The sequence below is a fragment of the Erpetoichthys calabaricus genome, chromosome 5 (genome assembly GCF_900747795.2).
Source record: "Erpetoichthys calabaricus chromosome 5, fErpCal1.3, whole genome shotgun sequence".
Classification (NCBI taxonomy): Eukaryota; Metazoa; Chordata; class Cladistia; order Polypteriformes; family Polypteridae; genus Erpetoichthys; species Erpetoichthys calabaricus.
The window spans coordinates 154,290,552-154,312,452 of NC_041398.2; the positions used below are offsets into that span (position 1 = coordinate 154,290,552).

Below are 21,901 nucleotides of genomic sequence, written 5' to 3' on the forward strand. Positions count from 1 at the left end.
CAGATATGTTTTTTTTTTAAAAAGTGGTGGCCAACTGGAACAAAAGCCTGGGAAAAGGCACAAGACTCTTGTCTCCTATATAGAAGCAGTCATTCTGATTGCTAAGATACTTACACATTTCAAGTCCTGTTGGTTGGTGCTTTTTTTCTAGTGTTAAGGGATATGCCAAAAGTCAGACCAGAGATGGTCTGTCATAAGGTCAGTCAAAAGTATGCATCAAAAGCTAAAGTTTTCTAAGTGAACTCATTTAAAAGTGTCTTTGCAAGGAATTTCTGTACTCGTATGTGATGTTGCATGTAATGGTGACCTCTGATCGCAAACGATCACCAGTGGGGGTGTGTTGGTGGGATTTTTTTAAGCACATACAAAAATCTTTACATTTTTGTCATTCAGGACTAGCAAGCTTTATTGGGCTATCAACTTGCTTCAAGTTTTCAAGTGGTTTTGAAGGTCCTTAATGCCTACCAAAGTACTTCGTAACTTATTTCATGCATCTATGGTTCTCTGTGAAGAAACCTCCTGTGTGTGTGTGTGCGCGTGTGTAATTTACCTGTGTTTCCAACTGTGTCCCCATATTCTTTAATTCCTTTGTGGAAGTCGGTCTCAATCCACTGTACTAATTCCCTTCAGAAGTCCTGTCACCCCTTAATCTTTTCGTTAAACTGAAAAGGCTCAGCTCCAACTTTCCTCAATTCATTCCCTGCAGTCCTTGAATTCACCTAGTTGCTCTTCTCTGAACTTTCATAGTTTGGAGATTTGCTAGAAAAGAGACTGACTAACTTTACATTTCCTCCACTATGATTCATAAATCCTTCTCATACGGAGTACTTTAAATTTTCAGACACACGCCCCTCATTGTGGATGAACTTAAAGTACTTCAATTCACACTAAGTTGGGTTAGTTAATGGTTTTCCTATTGGTTGAAATTTAATGAAAATATTTTAGCCAACATTTGTCTCCAAAACAATCTTAATTCAACTATTTTTATGTATATTGTTTAGTGTATATCTAAAATGTACTCCTAAAACATTTCCAAAACAAGGCAACCTTTTTCAATTTAAAAATAAAGTTCTAAATTTTCTATAAGCCAGGTTTTTAAAAACAAAACTGCTGCATTTTAAAAATTGGTATATTACAAAAGACAGTACTTTTTAAAGTACTCATTAAAGTGTTTAAAATCCTGACAATTTTTACTGTGTGTTGTCTTGCACAAGTCAGACAAATCCAAGTGCTGCCTTTTTAAAGACCTTAACATTATCCACGGGTGGAAAAAATTAAAAATGCAATCATCCCAGTCTAATCAAATAAACCGTGTAAGTATGTCGGGAACTGAACATCGTGTTTTACTGAACATCTGTAAATAAACCTGTTGAATCTGGATATGAAGTATTGCTATATTGTGAACATCACAGTGCAATATATTCTAAAATTTAAGAATTGGTGTTTTTCAGTTAATGAAACTCAAAATATAGGGGAGACCACTTGAAATAAGATTGAGGGGAAAAATTGGCTGACATCTCCCAGGTTTATGGGTTCAGCAGCCTAATGCAAAGTGCATGCACTTTACCTGACATCTTTGCATCAAGTTTCAAGAAGATCTTCTGCATTACTTCAAAGGTATGTTTAGTCCTTTTGGATATATCAAATTTGTGCATACATAAAACCAAACCATAGGATACAAGCAGATGCAATGGAGGTTAATCTGTTAAGCACTTGTATACTATCTATAACTGTCCCAGTGTCCACATTCTTGAGAGAAAAAACCTAAGGGAATTTTTGTGATTTACAAGCTCTGCATGGATACTTTCCAGTTGTGGCAGTGGTCTGTGGGTGGGATATTCACTTTTTGTTTTCAAAACCGCTATAAAAAAAAAAAAAATGTGCGATTACCAGAGAAAATATTTCTTTGAACAGCAAAGATTGGGAGGCATTCTCTGCAGGACTATATTAACCCAAGGATGTTCAACTGTTCCAAAGCATTTGCATCTTTTCAGCAAACCTACCTAAAACATTTGATTTTTGCTTATTAAGCTTTCTATGGTTAGTGTGGGTTATTAGTGAAGGATAGTTAAAGCTTACAGATACTACAGTTCTCATTGAATACCTTTTTGTATTAACCACTTAGAATAGAATATGCTTATTAACCAGAATGGTTGTGCTATTTTAACTTTGCTGTCTACATTTTACAATAGCATAGTAAAAAAGCTATTAATACGGTTAATCCAAATGTCTACATTTGTAATTTAGGAACAATCCTACTGCAAAACAAAATTGGTACTCCTACAACAAATCCTGTTTGCAACAATCAGTTTGAAACCTCTATTCATGCCAAAATAGATAAATGTTGCTCAATATATTAGGTGCGTAAATATTAGAATGCAGTCACAATATATTAATGGAGATGTCAAAGGATTTCTAAAATCAATGATCTGAGACAAGCTCTTTGCGTTGGAAATCAATACAAATGTTTATCAAAAATTTGAGGGTTCCAACTTCAAGAAAGATGTGTATTTCAACACGAGTTCTCTCTGCATGTTGTCTACAGTCTGAACAATAAAAGGTTAGCATAGGTACAGCCATTTTTAAAAACATGCAAAGCAACTATATAACATTCAAAAAGCGAAAAAACCAATTTCCTGTGCATTGTAAAAGCAAGCACATCAATTTAAACCATAGTTGGTTAGTTTATTCTGGAAGCAAATGTAATTGTATAAGTTAATGGTAAACTGAATAAAATACAAGTGAAAGTTGTGACATTGTTTAAGGTATAAAATTGTTGGCTTTTAAACTCCTAAATGACTAAGCTCAACGGCTGTAACAACCTCCTGTTAACATTGGATTAGCAAGATTAAAACCCTAGCTCCGCTAGATAGTGTAAGATTTTGTACACTGCCCATGTATTTAGCTTTAGTCCAAGTGAAATCCTAGCATTGTCCATGTTGAGAGCAATTGGTCATACCTGCTTTCAACATCTCCCTGGTCTTAATGCATGGCTCTTTCCCCTTTTTGACTGATTGCATTCAGCCTTACCGCTGGTCAGTCCAGCTGTACCAGAAACTTCGCTGGCAGTGGGACTGTAGTCTAGTCTGGTTTTTTGGGGTTGCTACAGCAGATCTTGTTCCATATTTTCCTGTCCTCTACATCTTGCTATCACACCCATCACCTGCATGTCTTCTCGCAACATAACCATTCTTTTTTTCCTCTTGCCTGGCAGCTCTATTGTAAGCATCCTTTTTCCCCCAATATACCTAGCATCTGTCCTCTGCACATATCCAAACCAATGCAATCTCGTCTGTCTCCCAACCGTCCAACCTGACCCAACCCTCGAATGTACACCTGTCCATCCTTGTCCCACCCAATGCAAATCTTAGAGCTAGAAGTGGCAGAATTTTAAAGATGCTGTCTCCTGCTTTCTGGTCAGTGCCAGTCTCCAACCCATATAACAAAGATGGTCTCACTACTGTACTGTAGACCTTCCCTTCCACTCTTGCTGATACCAGTCTGTCACTACTCCTAACACTTGTCCACCCTGCCTGCATTTTTTCACCTCTTCTGCAATCTGTTACTCTGTATTATTGATCCCAAGTATTTAAACTCCTCCACTTTCATCAACTCTATTCCCTGCATCCTCACCATTCCATTGACCTTCCTCTCGTTCACAAACATATATTGTTTTGTTCCTACTGACCTTCATTCCTCTTCTCTAGCGCAGGTCTCCTCAACCTGCTCCCAACTCTTGCTACAGATCACAATATCAGAAAACATCATAGTCCAAGGGGACTCGTGTCTAATCTGTCAACCTGTCTATCACACTGCAACTAAAGGGCTTGGAGCCGATTTCCCCCAATGTAATCCCACATCCACGTTGAATGCATCCGTCACTCCTACCGCAGACCTTGCCACTGTCACACTTCCCTCGTACATATCCTGTACAATTTTTGCTTACTTCTCTGCCACTTCTGACTTCCTCATACAACTCAAGGCATCCTGTCCTATGCTTTCTCCAGGTCCACAGACTCAATGCAACTCCTTCTGGCCTTCTCTATATTTCATCTACCCCCTCAGAGCAAATTTTGCATCTGTGGTGCTCTTTTTTGGCATGAAACCATACTGCTGCTCACAGATCACTTCCCTTCTTAACCTAGCTTTCACTACTCTCTCCCATAACTTCATGTTGTGGCTCATCAGTTTTATCCCCCTGTAGTTACTACAGCTTTGCATATCCCCCTTATTCTTAAAAAAAAAAAAAAAAAAATATGCATCAGTACACTTGTCCACTCCTCAGGCATCCTCTTTCCAAGATTCCATTAAACAATCTAGTTTAAAAACTCCACTGCCATCTCTCCTAAACTCCTCCATGTTTCCACAGGTATGTCTGAACCAATGACCTTTCCATTCTTCATTCTCTTCATAGCAGTCCTTACTTCCTCCTTGCTAATCTGTTGCACTTCCTGATTCACGATCTCCACATCATACAACCTCCTCATTCTCTTCATTCATCAGCCTCTCAATGTACTCTTTCCATCTTAACACCCTCCTTACTTGTATGTTTCCATCTTTATCCTTCATGACCCTAACCTGCTGCACATCTTTCCCAGCTCAGTCCCTGTCTGGCCAATCAGTACAAGTCCTTTTCTTCCTCCTTAGTGTCCAACCTCTCATACAACTCATCACACACCTTTTCTTTAGCCTTAGTCACCTCTCTTCACCTTGCGCCTTCTCTCCTTGTACTGTTGTCTTTCTGCATCTGACTCCCACTACTTTGCCATTCTTTCTCTGTATACTCTCCTGTACTTCCCCATTCCACCACCAGGCTTCCTTTTCCTCCTTCCTGTTTGTTACACCAAGCACCCTTCTAGCTGTCATCCTTACTACTTCTGCTGTCTGGTCATTCTTCACTGCCACCCAGTGCCTGTCTTACCTTCTCCCTAAACTCAACCTTGCAGTCTCCTGGTTTCAATTTCCACCATTTTGATCTTTGACTCTGCTCTCGTGCTCCTCTGCTTCTTGATCTGTCATCCTACAGACCACCACCTTATGCTGTTTAACTAATTTCCCCTGACACAACTTTTCAGTCGTCCATCTCCTTCAGATTGACTTCTGCATAGGATATAATCTACCTAGGGTGATGCACAAGAGTGGAGGAACATGCACATATGTTCCTCTCTTCTTAAAATACACATTCACCACAGCCATGCCCATCCTTTTTCACAATCTGATTTTCATCCCTCTCCTTGACACCATACCTACCCCTCACCTCTGTCTCCTGTGTTCCCGTCACCAACATGTCCATTGACATCCACTCCAATCACCACTTTGTCCCTTGGGTACACTGTCCATCACTTCAACTCACTCCAGAAATATTCTCATCCGTTGCACATCCAACTTGTGGGGGCATATGCACAAATATTCATTATCACACCTCCATTTTCCAGCTTCGTAATTACTGTCTGAAACTCTTGACATACTGTTCCTTCAGAATAAATCCTGCCCCATTTTTTCCTTTTCACACCATGATGGAACAATTTGAATCCACCTCCAATCCACATGGCCTTTCTCCCCTTCTATTTACTCTTGCACATACAATATATCAACCTTTCTTCTCTCCATATCCACCAACTCTCTCCCCTTACCAGTCATACGGGCAACATTCAATGTTCCTTTCATTTTGCAGCCACATCTCTCCCTCCCCTTCAGCCAACAGTAGTCAAACTTCCCACCAAATGATTTTCTCAACTTAAATTTTTTTTTTTTCTGTCTAAATCTGTTGCAGTGATTTTAGTGTGTGGATGTATTGAAAAGGATATTTTGTTTCTTGAATCTAGAACGTATTCAACTGAATCTACCATAACCTTTTTTTGTATTTGTGGTTTCTGCACAGATAGTGGGTCCATGCTGCTTTATAGCTTCCTGAATTGGATGCAAGTTGTAGAGATTATGCTATGTTTTGGGCAACTCCTGGCTCCACTTAACAGCAGTGGCCAGGCACTAAACTTGTTAAAGTATTTTCAATCATTGGCCCAGACACTGGAGCTTACCAAATAGCCCATTTAATAGCTGCTCCTGACACCAAATACACCACCCCCTAGTTTAAGCAGAATTGATGCCAAATTAAGCTTAATGTCCTTTTTCGCATCTCTTGTACATTCCAATTCAGATGGATCTTACCATATGAACTTCTCAATTTACTCTACATATTGTTGGAGAGTCCAGTGATCTTTGTGCAAAGAACCTTGACAATTTAAAATCATGTGGTTTCATACGTTTTACTCCATTAGGGATATTTTCATACACACACAATTTAAATTGCAATCTTCATACATGCAAGTGACGGTCTCAAATTTCCTAAGAGGTTGTCTGATATGTTGAATATTCAGCTTCATTGAAAATTTCACTTTTCACATGTTTGACATTTGAAAAGCCAAATAATAATTTTGAGATCTTTGTAAACGGTGGCATCTTGATGGCTTAGAACGTCATTCCAAGTTTTGATATGCAAGGGTAGGAGTTTTTATGGACAATGTCTGATTAGTCTGAAGTGTTAGTGCAGACTGCCTTGAAAATAAGCATCTCGGGCTTTACATTTCCATGTTAACTGTAAAGCAACCAATTCAGATGGGTTAATCACTTAAACGATCTCCCATTTCCACTTATTTTTCTGAATCTGGAATGGTAAATCTTTATTCTTCAACAAATCCCCTCATGCACAAGTGATCCTGCACAACAAACTGCTTTTCTGGCATAGAGCCCAAGTAAACAGATTGCCAAAGCATACAACATGCAGGTTCCCTGTTCTGCAGTACATAGGTTTTGTAATATTCATAGCTTAACAGTGCATTAAATAAGATTTCATCTGGGGACAATCTGTGTGTGTGTGTGTGTGTGTGTGTATAATATTTGTTTTTATAAAAATCTCTCCAATCTCTCTATTGGAAATCAAGTGTAGCAGTCACTCAGTTGTCCACAAAGTAAAGGTAAAGTTTAAAGCCTTGCCATGCACAAGTGGAAAGGTTCCTCTTTAAAAGGAAGTTTTAAGTTAAAATGTATACATATCTAAACATTTTCCAACCTTCTGTGCAGGACAAGAAGTAGATGTTTACCCCCACCTTGGAATGTGTATTGGGTTTGTGGATTTGATGCGATGTATTCTCGCAACTATGCCCTCTAAAATGGTCTGCACTCATTTAATCTTTAACTCTGCCATGGCAAAGGCATTAACAACCTCCACTTACCAATACTGTTTCACATTTAACAGTAGTTCATTTTCTAAAAACACTATCCACAAAGATAACCTGAATGTTCTACAGTACAAAGATCATTCAGTGGCATAAGAGAAATTAGCTTACCCTTGATACATTAATTGGTGTAGATGAGATGTCGGGTGTACAATAGTTAAGTTACTGCACATAATTGTACTTTAATATATCGATCAGAAGGGTTACGTATCTTCAGTAATTGGACAACTAGCTTTTTAAGATAAATCAAACCAAAAATTACCGTAACGGTACAAATTCTTATGAATACCTCTTCCCTGCACCTCTTTTTAAAAAAATTAGTATCAACAAAATCTAGATGGTCATATTGTGCAATTTAGCACAATCGGACTGCAGTTAAATTTTTGTGATCATAGCAGTGTCACCTGGTCAACTGCCTTGCAATCCAGTGCCAATGGATGTGTAGTCCCTTCTGTATTTTCTGTGTACTTTTTGCAAGTAGTATTTCAAATGATGCTTGTGCAGTTGCTTGCACAGTCGCCCCCTATTTCTCCTCTACAATTCCCTAACCACAACTTTCAGGATCTGATGGCATCAGAAGCATCCTTCTGCACTGCTTCACTCTGCTGTTCATCACAAAACATTAACAGGGCTTGTTTAAAAGCTTACTGTACTAAGTGTTGTATCACTTACCCCTCAACTCCTAAATACCTACATAGTAAACAACAAACTAGAAACTTGTCTAAGAGATACAAAGAAATAATGAAATACCTCTTCAAGCCCGGTTTATAAATGGTGTACTTAAAATGCACATTTAACAACTTTTACGTTGTTCAGGTCGCTAGAAAACAAAGTTTTCATCATTTTAAACTTGTTGCTGATGGGGGGGGGAAAAATACGAGGCATACTTTGGAAACTGTCCTTGTATTGTATAGTACCGTGAAAGCTGCAAAGAGGTCATTATGGGTTAAATATGCTACTCCTTAATGTAGGTAAAAAATGTGGACCAACTGTATTTTAATATAAAATGTTGACTACTTTTTTTTTTTTTTTTTTAAAAACACCCTTAGGATCAACCTGGAACTTAATTGAAGGTTCAAGAAAATGGTAACGCCACACAATCTCCATTGTTTTTTCTCCTCTGCCCATGCTTTGTTTGCATAAGCATAATAAAATCAGTGTAAATTGAGTCAAGGAATTTCTCTTTAGTTGGGACAAATTCAGGTATTTGTTCAATACTGAATTATGTTGGAATACTAAAGAATTAACATGTTTTTTTTTTTTTGGCCACCTATTGACAGTTCTTTCAACTTCCACTTTGTTTGATGTCCAGCATGTGGGATCTTCTCAAATGATTTTTGAAAGTTAGAGGTAAAATCATATGTACTAAACTAGTTTCCAAATTTTTTTTTTTTCCATTGAATTCCAGAATATTGGTAAAACCCAACATCCCTTGTTTGAAACCATTTTGATTCTTAAACTCTGTGGTGTATGGTTAGCTTACTGGCCTGTTGCTTGGATCTGCCCAACTGGCCTTGTATAACTGGGTAACATTTCCTATTTTCCAGTCCCAGGTATTTGGTGTCTTCAGTATTTCAAGAATTTGTATATGTAGTCACTCATCTCCTTTTAAAATTTGATTTTTTTTTTTTTTTTTTTTTTTGGGTCAGGTTTAGTTTAATAAAGGTATTCCAGTAGTTAAGTCCCCCATTCTCCTGTAAATATGCCCTTTTAAAACGTGCTTTAAAATACTGTCTTCATTGGGTGGGGGTGGCCTTTGGCACATGAAGTCCTTTTCCTAATGCTTTTCAGGCAGATCAGATGAACTTAAGACATGCATTTAACTTTTTTCTGTTCAAGTTATCCTTCCTAAAAAGTCTGCCCATTTGTTATACTCATCCCCATATTTGTTACCCAGGTTTCCGTTGCAATATCAATTATACTTGGCTACATAACTTTTTTTTTTTTTTTTGGATTCCTCTAGCATTAAGGCAAGCTATTTTTAATTGAATTAAAAGCAAGTAACATTCCATAGAAACAAGTCAAACTTAAAACTGAATTCAATTCAACCCCTATCAAGAGAGCAGAAAGCCAATACCCAGAGTAATTCTTTAAGAACAGAAAGGAGGGAAGCAAATTTTTCTCCCAATATAAAAGCTTATTCTAAAATGTTACTGATTTAGATTCTGCCAGGTTTTAAAATGTAACAGGTACTCTAAGTGAGAATTTGTTTTTTCCAATTTGAAATGTAATTTACTTATCCACTGACTTAACAGGGGTTTGGATTCTTCCAGTTTAAGAGAAGTCTGTGCTAGTAGTTAGGTACAGGCAATTTTTACTTCATTTTAAGCGCATTTGGGAGTATACTAAAAATGGATGCTAATGGATTAGGAGTGAAATATGACACCAAGACTGCAAGATAGGCATTTAAAGATTTCGGTCCAAAATGTATGTTTTGTGTTTCGTCTTGGTAGAGTAATATATTGCTCTACTTTCCCCTATTGTATTAATTTGTAGCCTTTGTCAGAATGCCTAATCTCACATACTTACCACTGTTTATAAGGTATTATAGTATATAACTTATCCCCTCCTTCCCTTCTATATCTATAGGCAATTAGGTGTAGTAAAAAGACGAGCAGGAATTAAGTTACACATAAAACAATGCATATTGTTATTTATGAATATTACTAATACAAAGTACATTTGAATATTGGCAACCATACAACCTGCTTAAATGGTGATGTGTAGTTTCAGGCGGTATACAGACTTGTTGTTTAAAATGTCTCTAACGCATCATTGGTGCTCAGCTTTCTTCAGAACGGGCCGTTTGCCTGTTCTAGTATGGCTGCTAAACTGTGGTCTCCATTGTGTTGTCCTTTTCAGTTCATGGTGTGATGGTCTTCATTAGTTTGGCAAGAGATACTTCATCATATGTTGGTTAGTAAGAGATGCTGCTTTCAGATGTTAGTAAGAGAGAGAGAATGTGGTTGAGCAAGCAGATTTATAGATTCTATGTCCAACTCCTAGAGCCAATAGGACATCATGGTACTTAAAAGCTTCTGATCCAAGCCAATTCCAAACAGCCATATTTCAGACCAATGGGGGAATACAACATCTTAAAACCTGCCACCCCCCCTCAAGACCATATGTTAAAGTAACCTGGCTTCCTTGCAGGGGTTGAAAGACTTTCGCAGAGAAACACTCGGCAAACTGGTTTAAGGCACACCCCCCAAACTGTCGTAAAAGGGGGGGGGGGGGGGCGCAAACACGAATGCTTCTCACCATAGTAACACTAAATTACATTGCTTTGCCTAAATTACAAATAGATGTACAAAATATTAAGTTATATGCAAAATCTCTCATCACAAGAAGTATACTGTATACCCATAACATGTAGCCCAATGAGGCTGGAGCACAATTGGAATGTTCAAAGGTTGGATCTTGCCCTGGAAACCTGTTTTTAAACCAGACCAATGTGCTTTAAGATTAAGTTGAATAATTGTGTGCTCTGCGTATATACAGTTAGTGAATTCAGTGCATAGCTGTGTTCCTCTCCTTTTACTGAAATGTTGTGTAAAGATCTTTCCCCATACACTCTGGAATTAGACGACTTGGTATTTATCTAAATAAACTACACTTTTCAAAGATTCTTTTGGCATGTTTCAAGTTGAAGTTGACAATGGTATATTAGCAGCAAGAAACTGCTTTATATTTGTATCCAGCAAGGATGCATGCTCCCTGGGGAATGTCTCCTTGGAGATTGCCACCTTTCTTAAACCCATTTTTATATAACATGCATATAATTCCCTAGTGATATGGCAGTAATCGAAATAATAAATCGGTAACAGCCTGAAGATTATACTTCTGTTTTAATATTGGTTTAGCACTCAAAATGATTGTCAAAGGAGCACTATACTTAACTAAAGAATGATGCAGGAAATGGAGTTTGCTGCAATCAGTGTTTGTCTAGTCTTTGGGAAAGTGTCTTAGGCACGGGAGCGAGAGCAATGTCGTTCTGGAGTTCTATACATTTAGATTTGTATACCTTTTTTAAAACTGCAACCTCAAAACAAATGTACAATTGGTTTGACTGCAGAAGTTGCTTGCTTGGGATACTTTAAAACCACCATTGACCCTGACAGCCCTTGCCAAATAGGGTACATAAGTATGAAAGTATTGTCACACTTCTCATCTCCATGTAAGGTTCACCCCATCATTTAGATTCTCATTGTAAATTACATATGAGTAACCCTTACAGATCAGTGGTACACTAAAAGCCTTTGGCTAGCATTAAGCATTTTTAAATGTAATTGAACAAATTTTTATAAATGATTTAGATTAAATGCAGATAAGAGTGCATTTGGTATCTTAACTGGGAGAATAGTGTTCAGCCATGCTAGATTGGTTTGATCTCTGAACTTTAGATCATATCTAAGATAGTCATGATTGAGTAATATGAGACTTAGATGTGAATTTAGTATTGCATAAGTCGCACAAATGGTCGGAGCCAATCTTGCTTCAAGCCTGAATAGTTTTTAGTTATATCTAATATTGAAGTATAATTGAATTCTGCATTTCCTACATGCTATTAATGTAATACTTTTCAGGAGTGTGGCTTGTATGCTGTAATCAGAGACAGTAAAATTTGGGGTGGATTTCCTTAAGCTATAGAGAATTTAAACATTTGAAGTTCAAACATTCAAATGTGTGAATTTTTTTAGTAAGTAATCAAGGTTGCTAGGAGTTCTTAAATGGGCAGTTTTTAAGAGCATTGAATGAGTAACTAAAGTGATGTTTGTAGCAAAAGTGATAAACACCTAAACAGGTCTGTACAAAATTCTAGCTAAAATTGAGAAATTTTTGTACACTTCATTGTCCAGTCTGGTTAAGTTGCTAAATATTAATTTTCAAGACTGTTTTAGGATTTTTATGCTGAGCAGGTTTTTATATAATGTGTGTGTGTGTATGTATATGTATATATATATATATATATATATATATATATACACATATACATATATATATATATACACATCTATATATACACACTGTGTGTATAGTACTGTGCAAAAGTTTTAGGCCGGTGTGAAAAAATGCTGTAAACAAAATGCTTTCAAAAATGGAAGTGTTAATCATTTATTTTCATCAGCAAAATGCAGTGAACGAACAAAAGAAATTTAAATCAAATCAATATTTGGTTTGACCACCCTTTGCCTTCAAAACAGCATCCATTCTTCTAGGTACACTTGCACACAGTTTTTGAAGGAACTCGACTGGTAGGTTGTTCCAAACATCTTGGAGAACTAACCACAGATCTTCTGTGGATGTAGGCTTCCTCACATCCTTCTGTCTCTTCATGTAATCCCAGACACACTCGATGTTGATCAGGGCTCTGTGGGAGCCATACCATCACTTCCAGGACTTCTTGTTCTTCTTTATGCTGAAGATAGTTCTTAATGACTTTGGCTGTATGTTTGGGGTCGTTGTCCTGCTGCAGAATAAATTTGGGGCCAATCATACACCTCCCTGATGGTATTACATGATGGATAAGTATCTGCCTGTATTTTCGTAGCATTGAGAACACCATTAATCCTGACCAAAATTCCAACTCCATTTGCAGAAATGCAGCCCCAAACGTTCAAGGAACCTCCACCATGCTTCACTGTTGCCTGCAGACACATTATTGTACTGCTCTCCAGCCCTTCGATGAACAAACTGCCTTCTGCTACAGCTAAATGTTTCAAATTTTGACTCCTCAGTCCAGAGCACCTGCTGCCATTTTTCTGCACCCCTAGTTCCTATGTTTTCATGCATACTTGAGTCGCTTGGCCTTGTTTCCACGTTGGATGTATGGCTTTTTGACTGCAACTCTTCCATGAAGACCACTTCTGGCCAGACTTTTCTACGGACAGTAGATGAGTGTACCTGGGTCCCACTGGTTTCTGCCAGTTCTGAGCTGATGGCCCTGCTGGACATCTTCTGATTTCAAAGGGTAATAAGCTTGATGTGTCTCATCTTCTGCACTAAGTTTCCTTGGCAGACCACTGCGTCTACGATCCTCGACATTGCCCGTTTCTTTGTGCTTCTTCAAAAGAGCTTGAACAGCACATCTTGAAACCCCAGTCTGCTTTGAAATCTTTCTCTGGGAGAGACCTTGCTGATGCAGTATAACTACCTTGTGTCTTGTTGCTGTGCTCAATCTTGCCGTGACATGAAACTGTCTTCCACAACCTCACCTTGGTAGCAGTTTGGCTGTTCCTCACCCAGTTTTAAGCCTCCTACACAGCTGTTTGTTTTCAGTTAATGACTGTTTCAACCTACGTGTGACATTGATCATTAGCACCTGTTTGATATAATTGGTTGATCATACACCTGACCTATAATCCTACAAAATCCCTGACTTTGTAAGTGTACCTATAAGTATTGGTGCTGGTTTGAAGGCAAAAGGTAGTAACACCAAATATTGACTTGATTTTTTCTTTTGTTTCGCTCACTTTGCATTTTGTAAATTGATAACAATAAACTATTTCTGAAAGCATTCTGTTTACAGCTTTTTTTCACACCTGCCTAAAACTTCTGCACAGTACTATGTATATGCAGAAATGTTCAGGAGTAGTATTAATGTACTTTTCAAGATGAGTTGTTTTGTTTTGTAATGTGAATACTAATTTTAACTTCATAAAGTACCTGTTCATTGTTTTTACTGTTTAGTTTTGAGGCTAAATTCTTCTACCTGTTAAACATGGCTGCTTATGACTAATACTTTTTTTAGCTGAATTAAATTTTCGCCTGGATAGGTTTACCTGATCTATGTAGAATAATTTCTCAACTGAAAACCTAAACCTTGACTCAACACCTTTTTAGATTCAAGTCGGAGTTGTGCTAATTGAGTGTACTTGACCTAGTGAACTCCTCATTGGCTATGGGGGTCTTTTCTGTCTTAAGACTGCTGTTAAATTTTCAGAGATTTTTCTTCTTGAGCAGGTGTTTAAGACTTTTTAAACCTGCCTTAATTAAAATTCTAGAAAAGGAAAGTTATTACACAGCTAGATGATCACTTCAGTAAACATGCTATTCTTGACAAGTTTCAGAACAAATCACAGTACAGAAACTGCACTTGCTAAAAATTTACTTTTAGGTTAATGTGGACAAAGGCCATTGTTATCCTCTTAGATCTGAGTGCAGCATTTGATACTCATGATCACAATATTATAAATCGCCTTAGTCAGTGGTTGGGCCTCTTGGGTTGTGTCTTAAATTGGTTTGAGTCTTAACAGGTAGAAATATAATTGTGGTAATTATACTTCAAAGACATATGGTTTTCCACAAGGATCTATACTGGGTCCACTGATCTTTTCGATCTATATGCTTCCATTAGGTCAGATTATCTCAAGGCATAAATTAGCTACCACAGCTATGCTGATGAGACACAACTGTGTTTATCAATAGCACCTGGTGAACCTGACTCTTGGTTTACTGACCCAATGTCTGTCTTGTTTGTGAATGGATGAGTAGTAATTTTCTCAAACTAAATGAGAACCATTCCTAGTTATTGGCCAAAATGGATATAGTGAGGAAATAGATTTTATAATATAAAAAAAAAAAAAAACTTGATCCATTAGGCTTAAGTCAACATGTAGGGGTAATTGACTTAGACCTAAATTTTTAAATCGCATATTAATCTGATTACCAGGATAGCGCTTTTTTTTTTCACTAAAAAAAGAATATAGCAAAGTTGGATACCTTAACTTGGCAAGATCCTGAAAAATTAGTTGATGCTTGTTTTTAGTCTATTTAGATTACTGTAACGCACTCCTTTCAGGACTACCCAATAAAGACATCGGTGGGTTGTAACTAGTGCAGAATACCACAGCAGAAACCTTGACTAGGAAAGAAAATTTGAGCACATCTCCAGTTTTAATGTTAAATTTGTTACCTGGGCAATTCGGAATGGACTTTAAAATACTGCTAATGGTTTACAAAACTTTAAATCTCACCGTCCTATATTTTTGGAATGCCTGTTGCCTTCCACTTCAAGTCGTAACCTTTATAATTATAAGCAGATACTCCTTTGAAGACCAAAACTTTAAAGAAGCAGCGAGTCAGCCTTCTGCTGTCATGCCCCAAAATCTGGAATAGTTTGCCAATAGAAATTCACCAGACTAATATGGTAGAGCTTTTTAAACTGCCAAAACCCCATTTAAACATGGCTTACTCAATGCTACATTTTAATGTATCCCTGTTAAGCTATATATGCACTAAATTATCATTTTCATCAAAGCTCCGCAATCCATGTTAATCCCCACAAATTACCCCCCCCCCCTGTGGTGGCTATCTGCACCACCACCATCTGATCAAGGCACCACACAGTCTCCCCAGTGTGACCTTAAATTCTTTTCACAGGAAGCCTGAAAACCTTGAGGACTAACTTAGATCATTTTGTTACATAGAATGCCTAGTGGGGGCTGGGCAATCTCTTGGTATTGGAACCCCAGCAGATTCCCCCCCCCCCCCCCCCCCCCCCCCCCCCTCTCTCCGCTGCCCTCTTGGTTACCTGGCTTCACTTTCTTTGTCACTTAGCATTGCCTAATCTTTGTTTCATGTAAATTTTCTTCATCTTGTAAAGTAATTTGAGCTGCACAATTTGTATGAGAATGTGCTATATAAATTTTGTTGGCACTGCTGAAAGTATTGGAGCAGTTGGAAGCTGAACTAGTATCTTGATCTTTTAAACTAAACTTGCAAAATGTCTGTTCCTTGTTGACATGGGAGAATATACTTGAATAACTTTGGTTGTAATTTTTTTTTTTTTTTTTTTTCTTCTTCCAGTTTCACTTTCATTTAACAAAACAAATTTTAAAGTGGAGATTTTCATTTTTTTTTCCCTCTCCCCCACACAGGCAATATTACTTGCTTACCTGTTGAGTTCACCTGTCTTAATGGTCGGTGCATATCCCGTAAATTTCTCTGCAATGGAGAAGATGACTGTGGAGATAAAAGTGACGAGCAAGATTGTGTACCTACTTCATGTGGACCCAGTGAATTCCAGTGCAATAATACTTGTATTCCTGTAAGCTGGGTTTGTGATGATGATGTGGATTGTCAAGACCACTCAGATGAGTCTTACCATGTTTGTGGTCATCAGCCCAATCAACCCATAAAATGCTCATCAAGAGAGATGCAATGTGGCTCTGGTGAATGCATTCACCTCAAGTGGCGTTGTGATGGAGATTCAGACTGTAAAGATGGAAGTGATGAATATAACTGCCGTAAGTTTCCTAATTCCATAATTTTGGACTACACTATTCCAGGATCCTGATTTGAATTTCTTATCACAATTCAGCAATAAGTGTCCATTGAGCTAGTTTCTAATTTTGTGTACAATGCTTTTAACTAGTGTACTGTGAACAATTTTCTGTGTTTAACCAATTAATCATTTTGTAGACTGTCCTCAATCCCTGCCTCTTGAATAGTGTTGCCTAAGGTTCCTTTTTATTAAATTCAGCACCAATATAAATTGCATTGAGTAAACGACACTGGCTATAAGCCAAGTGAATTGTTTTACTTATAAACACATGCCTGTAATTGTTCTGTGGTTGTATCTGATCCACTTGTGAAAGTAAAAATAGTCAAATTGTACCATTTCAGTTCTGTATGTATGATGGGTTTAGATTTATTTTTCCCTGTTCCAACATGAAATACCTGTAACTAATTCAATGATTGTTGCTCTATTTAAAATACTCTATAAACTCAGTCTCACAGAACTGAGATTAATCTCCGTATTTTAAACATTATCACTTACTCCAGGACATAATGTTCTAATACAAAATTTGGGTAGAAATACCATTGTTGCAGTATAGGCCTGCATTCTGGAGTGCAAAGGGTCATACAAATAATGCATTTCCCCCTGTAGACTGTATCTAGTCCATTCTTTTACTTTACATGCTTGATTTAAGCAGAGGTCCAGTGAGTTCATAAAAGGCCACTAGAGCATTTGGAGTTCAATAGACTGAATGGGCATGTCCAATAAATCCACAAATTAATGGCAAAATGAACAAAAATTGTTTTGTCAGTCTGTAATAGGGGTGTAATGGTAGAGGTCAATTTGGCAATTTGCAAGCAAACTTCAATTTAAAAAAAAAAAAAAAAAAAAAAAAAAAAACTCTAGTAGAGGGTGATTTGAGATAGTGGTTACAGTTCGGCATTTTACCAACTGGCAACTTAAAAAAAAAAAAAAAAAAACAATGTTCTGTTCAGTGTGTTTGCATAATACCATACACTGAAACATTTCTCATGATTTTGCAAAATAGCAGTACAGTTGAATAACAAATACTTATGCCTTTTAAAAGCAATGAATCATTTTTGGTTGCTTTACTGTGTCAATCCATCATACACTTCTGCACAGTAGTCAAGGTTTGTTCGTTTTTTGTTTTTTTTTTTTTATTCCCCCCCCCCCCCTTCTTTAAAAATTGTCTGTTAGTAGTAAAGGCAGATCGGTTAGCAGTAACTGTCTTACATGACTTACCCCAGACTAGTGGTTTGGAATTAATTGAAACCCTTTTGTCATGTAGGCATACATTTCCTCTCTCAACTGCTTCAAATCATACTCATTCCTCTGGCCTTTTTCAAAGAGTGGGCCAGAAGGTCCAGTGATAGTTACTACCTTTGTAGTAGGGAGGAAAATGCTCCTCCTGACACTGGATTGGCCTGTGAAGTTGATGGACTGGTCCTTGTCTCTGCTCTCACCCTGGGGTATTAAATGACAAAAACAAAGTTTAGTGAGGTCCACTAAGACCAATGTCTTCTGTGCTACTCAGAATTTGAGATTTTCATAAATCTTTTGATGACAGGATGCAAGTGAGTGTCTTAGACCTTGGATTAAGAGCAGTACACTTGAGAAGAAAGTGCTAAAGTACAGGGTATGAGTATGTTTTGCAGGTTTTCACTGGGGACATGATTTTTTTTTTTCCCTGACAGTAGGAGTGTTATTTTGTTGTATTTCAGGATCATTGAAACAGATGGTGGTTCAGTGCTCATTTAGTATAGTGAGTCTTAAAAGGCTTCATAATCTCAAGTCTTCTCTCCAATGCTGACCTCTTGGTCAGACAAGTTGGTAATCTCCTTGCTCTTGAAGGCCTGCTCTGTTAACGTGGAGTTAACAGCAGCTTGTTCCATATACCACTCAAACATGTAGAGTTCCAGAATGTGGACACATAGAGACAATGTTTTGAAAGAAGCATCTCCAGCTTAAGCTCCAAAATATGGGCTGCCATTGTGCTTTGGTTTCTTCATCTCCATCATTCTTCATTTTTTCCTCAGATGTTGAAATACCTGGTTAATTGCTGTTTTTCGTAATGGCAAGTTTTAAAGTATGGGCAAAGCATCCTATATGTGGACCCAGTTCTGTGTTTGATCACTGTTTACTGGATGCCGGCAAAGTGCAGGGACCACTGGTTGGCTTATTTGCATAAGGGATGGAATGTTGTAATGCAGCTTGAGCACTTAATAAATACTTGAAGCTGGAGTCTTCTACCACAGCATATGGCCCCTTTAACTGTTGAAATGTAAATGTCTATTGCTTCTGTAATTTGGCTATGTCTGGAGTTGCATGTAGATGCTCTGATTGGAACATCTGGGTGATGACATTAAAAATGCATTAGCATGTGGTTTGTATGGGTTTTTTCCTCCCCTCATACTCCAACTGCTGAATGATACTTGACACACTTTTTCCTCATCTGATCTACCACTTGCACTCCATTTCAATTGTAATTCACTGGAAACCTAATGTTCCTACGCAGATGTTTTAAAAGAAATAGGTGGGATTTCCCGAGATACCAATCGGCTTTTGGCTAGACTTGCTAAAGGCTTACATTTTAAGGGTTCTGTGTGGAACTCACTTGTAAATTTTTGGATCGGTCTTAGATTTATCAGTCATCGCATTTTCTCTGTACAATGCAACTGAACTGTAACACCTGTACAGTGATTGTTCTGTACAAATATAGTTACATCCCTATTACAGCTGTATTACTCTTTAATTTGAAACAGGTTTTAAAGAGGTTTCATTTTAACCCACTGCTTTAGATTATAAAAGTGGAAATGGACAGCAATGAAATCAAACCAGCATGCCCAACATTCCAAAATGTAAACCCAAAAACAAATTAACCATAATTGTTGCGTTATTACAAAGGACTTTAGTTAAATCACACAGCAAGTGTTGTGTTCCTGGCCTCCATCTTAATGTAATTCTTAAAGTGTTCACTTAATTTCTCCACCCTATGGCAAAAGTTACTTATGTAGCTGTATTTCTGAAAGGAGCTGCTCCTGTCTGTGCTTGCTATTGGATAAACTGAAGCCTTCATGAGCAATGCAAAGAAACTGGACAAGTGAGTAAAGCTGTACAAACTGCTATGCAGTGGAGGTCTGGATTAGTTGGGATTTTTTGAGCAGTGTTAAATATCCTGTATACCAAGCAATCTTCATTGCTTAAGTGAGATTATTTTGGAGTTGCTGTTTGTTTGTTGTGCATGCATTGTATGTTTTTTTTTTTTTTTTTCTTTCAGCTGCTAGAACATGCCGACCAGATCATTTTAAGTGTTTTGATGGCAGTTGTGTTCATGGAAGCAGACAGTGCAATGGTATCGTGGACTGTACGGATGGGAGTGATGAGTTCAGTTGTAAAAATGGTAAGCTGCTTCTCTAGATTTCTTGATGGTGCTTAGTTTTAAAAAGTAATTTTTGTTTTGTCGTTCATACTGGAATTTAAAATGTCACCAGTTTGAGAGGTATCTGCAAAAGACAACTAAAACTGAAATTGAAAGACATTGGGATTTTATAAAGCCTACATACAAGGAGGCTGCAAAAAATAAAAATGAAAAAATCTGCAATATTACACATACTACAGTTATCTGAATTGTAAAAATCGCCAGTCATTTAATTTTCCATAGGTTTGCAGCACATGTGTGACAAAACAAGGAAACATGAATTAAATATGGAATTTTCTTTAGAGTTCTGCAGGTCATTAAGAAAAAGCAAAGTGTGGATTGCATTTTCATTTAAATCATGACACTGACCCACTAAGATGGGTATGGAGAATGAAAAGGGAGATATTTTTAAAATTATCACATTGTGTGGAAAATTGCAATTCTCGAAATAAAATTGAGTGAAGAGATTGTATTTTTCTTTATATTCCTCACATAATTGTATGATCAGGTTTTACACTTCTACAAAGTAATCATATAAATGTTTCCTCCTTTGTAATTTACTATATGTATGATCTAAAATTAAGATTGTATTTCTAGTCTCTCCCCTGACAACTTTTTTGGTGACTCATGTCTGTATTAGTGATGCATAAATGTTAAAAGCGCAACTTCAAATGTCAGCAATCGCTGTATAGCACAGCTACCTACTGCTAAATTTGAATGTGGGTTGGGGTTTGAGGCCAAGAGCAACATAGAGGACCATATGGCAAATTGGGGGTGGGGGGGGTGAGAAGGACACCAGCTTCATAAGCAATATTCTGACCCCAGATAAAAAAAAAAAGCAGGAGATTAACTAGTTGATTCACCAGGCCAGTTAACCAGCTTTATGGTTCAGATTATGGTTCACATTTTATAACTAAGATTTATTGCAGTGTACCAAATTAAATTTTATGTAAAACTCAAACAGGACGCACTGATACAGCGCTTTGCCGTACCCACCACATGACAAACCAAATCGAGACCCCAGGTTAGGACCAGAGTGCAGCCGTGGAGCGGGTGACAACTCTGCACCACACTAGTTCAGATGGAATAGAACTAGTGAGGTTTTTTTGTGGCCGGAGTGACAATTCTACTGCCAATCCCCAGTTTTTTCCCTGCGGGTTGGAGGGCCTACATGCAGGGCTAGATGCAGATTGTCATACCCAGGACGGACTGGGTATATAATAGAACTGTTCAAATTAGGAACTTAAAATGGCACACTGCAAAAATGTTAAATACAACTCTACCCTTCATTGTATTGTGCTAAAATGAATTACTGTTGTAAACCTTTTTTGTGACCTTAAAAAGCACTATTAAAATCCTAAAAACATTTAAACTTTGGGTTTTAGACCCCCCAACCCCCAGCTTTGAGTTTTCTCCACAGTCTTAAATTGAACATATATCCATCCATCCATCCATCCTCTTCTGCTTATCTGAGGTTGGGTCATGGGGGCAGCAGCTTGAGCAAAGATGCCCGGACTTCTTCTTCTCTAGCCATTTCTAGCTCTTTTTGGAGAGTCCCAAGGCGTTCCCAGGCCAGCCGTGAGACAGTCCCTCCAGCGTGTCCTGGGTCTTCCGGGCACATCCAACTTGAGGAGGCCCCAGGGAACACCTCACCAGGGAGGCGTCCAGGAGGCATCCTGATCAGAGGCCCGAGCCTCCTCATCTGACTCTTGATACGGAGGAGCAGCGGCTCTACTCTGAGCCCCTCCCGGATGACTGAGCTTCTCACCCTATCTTTTTAAGGGAGAGCCCAGACACCCTGAGGAGGAAACTCATTTCAGCCGCTTGTATTCGCGATCTCGTTCTTTCGGTCGCTACCCATAGTTCATGACCATAGGTGAGGGTTGGAACATAGATCGACTGGTAAATTGAGAGCTTTGCCTTACGGCTCGGCTCCTTTTTCACCACAACAGACCGATGCAGAGCCCGCATCACTGCGAACGCCGC

At 38.0% G+C, this 21,901-nt stretch overlaps 1 protein-coding gene across 2 annotated transcripts in view; it reads left to right on the forward strand.

Annotated features, from left to right (window-relative positions):
* The window catches only part of vldlr (very low density lipoprotein receptor), a 308,802-nt gene that overhangs the window by 85,813 nt on the left and 201,088 nt on the right, over positions 1-21,901 (forward strand). For both annotated transcript variants that reach the window (XM_051927741.1, XM_051927740.1), the window contains exons 5-6: positions 16,115-16,483; positions 19,775-19,897. In XM_051927741.1, the coding sequence (XP_051783701.1) occupies positions 16,115-16,483; positions 19,775-19,897 (492 nt within the window). The remainder of the gene's footprint in view (positions 1-16,114; positions 16,484-19,774; positions 19,898-21,901) is intronic.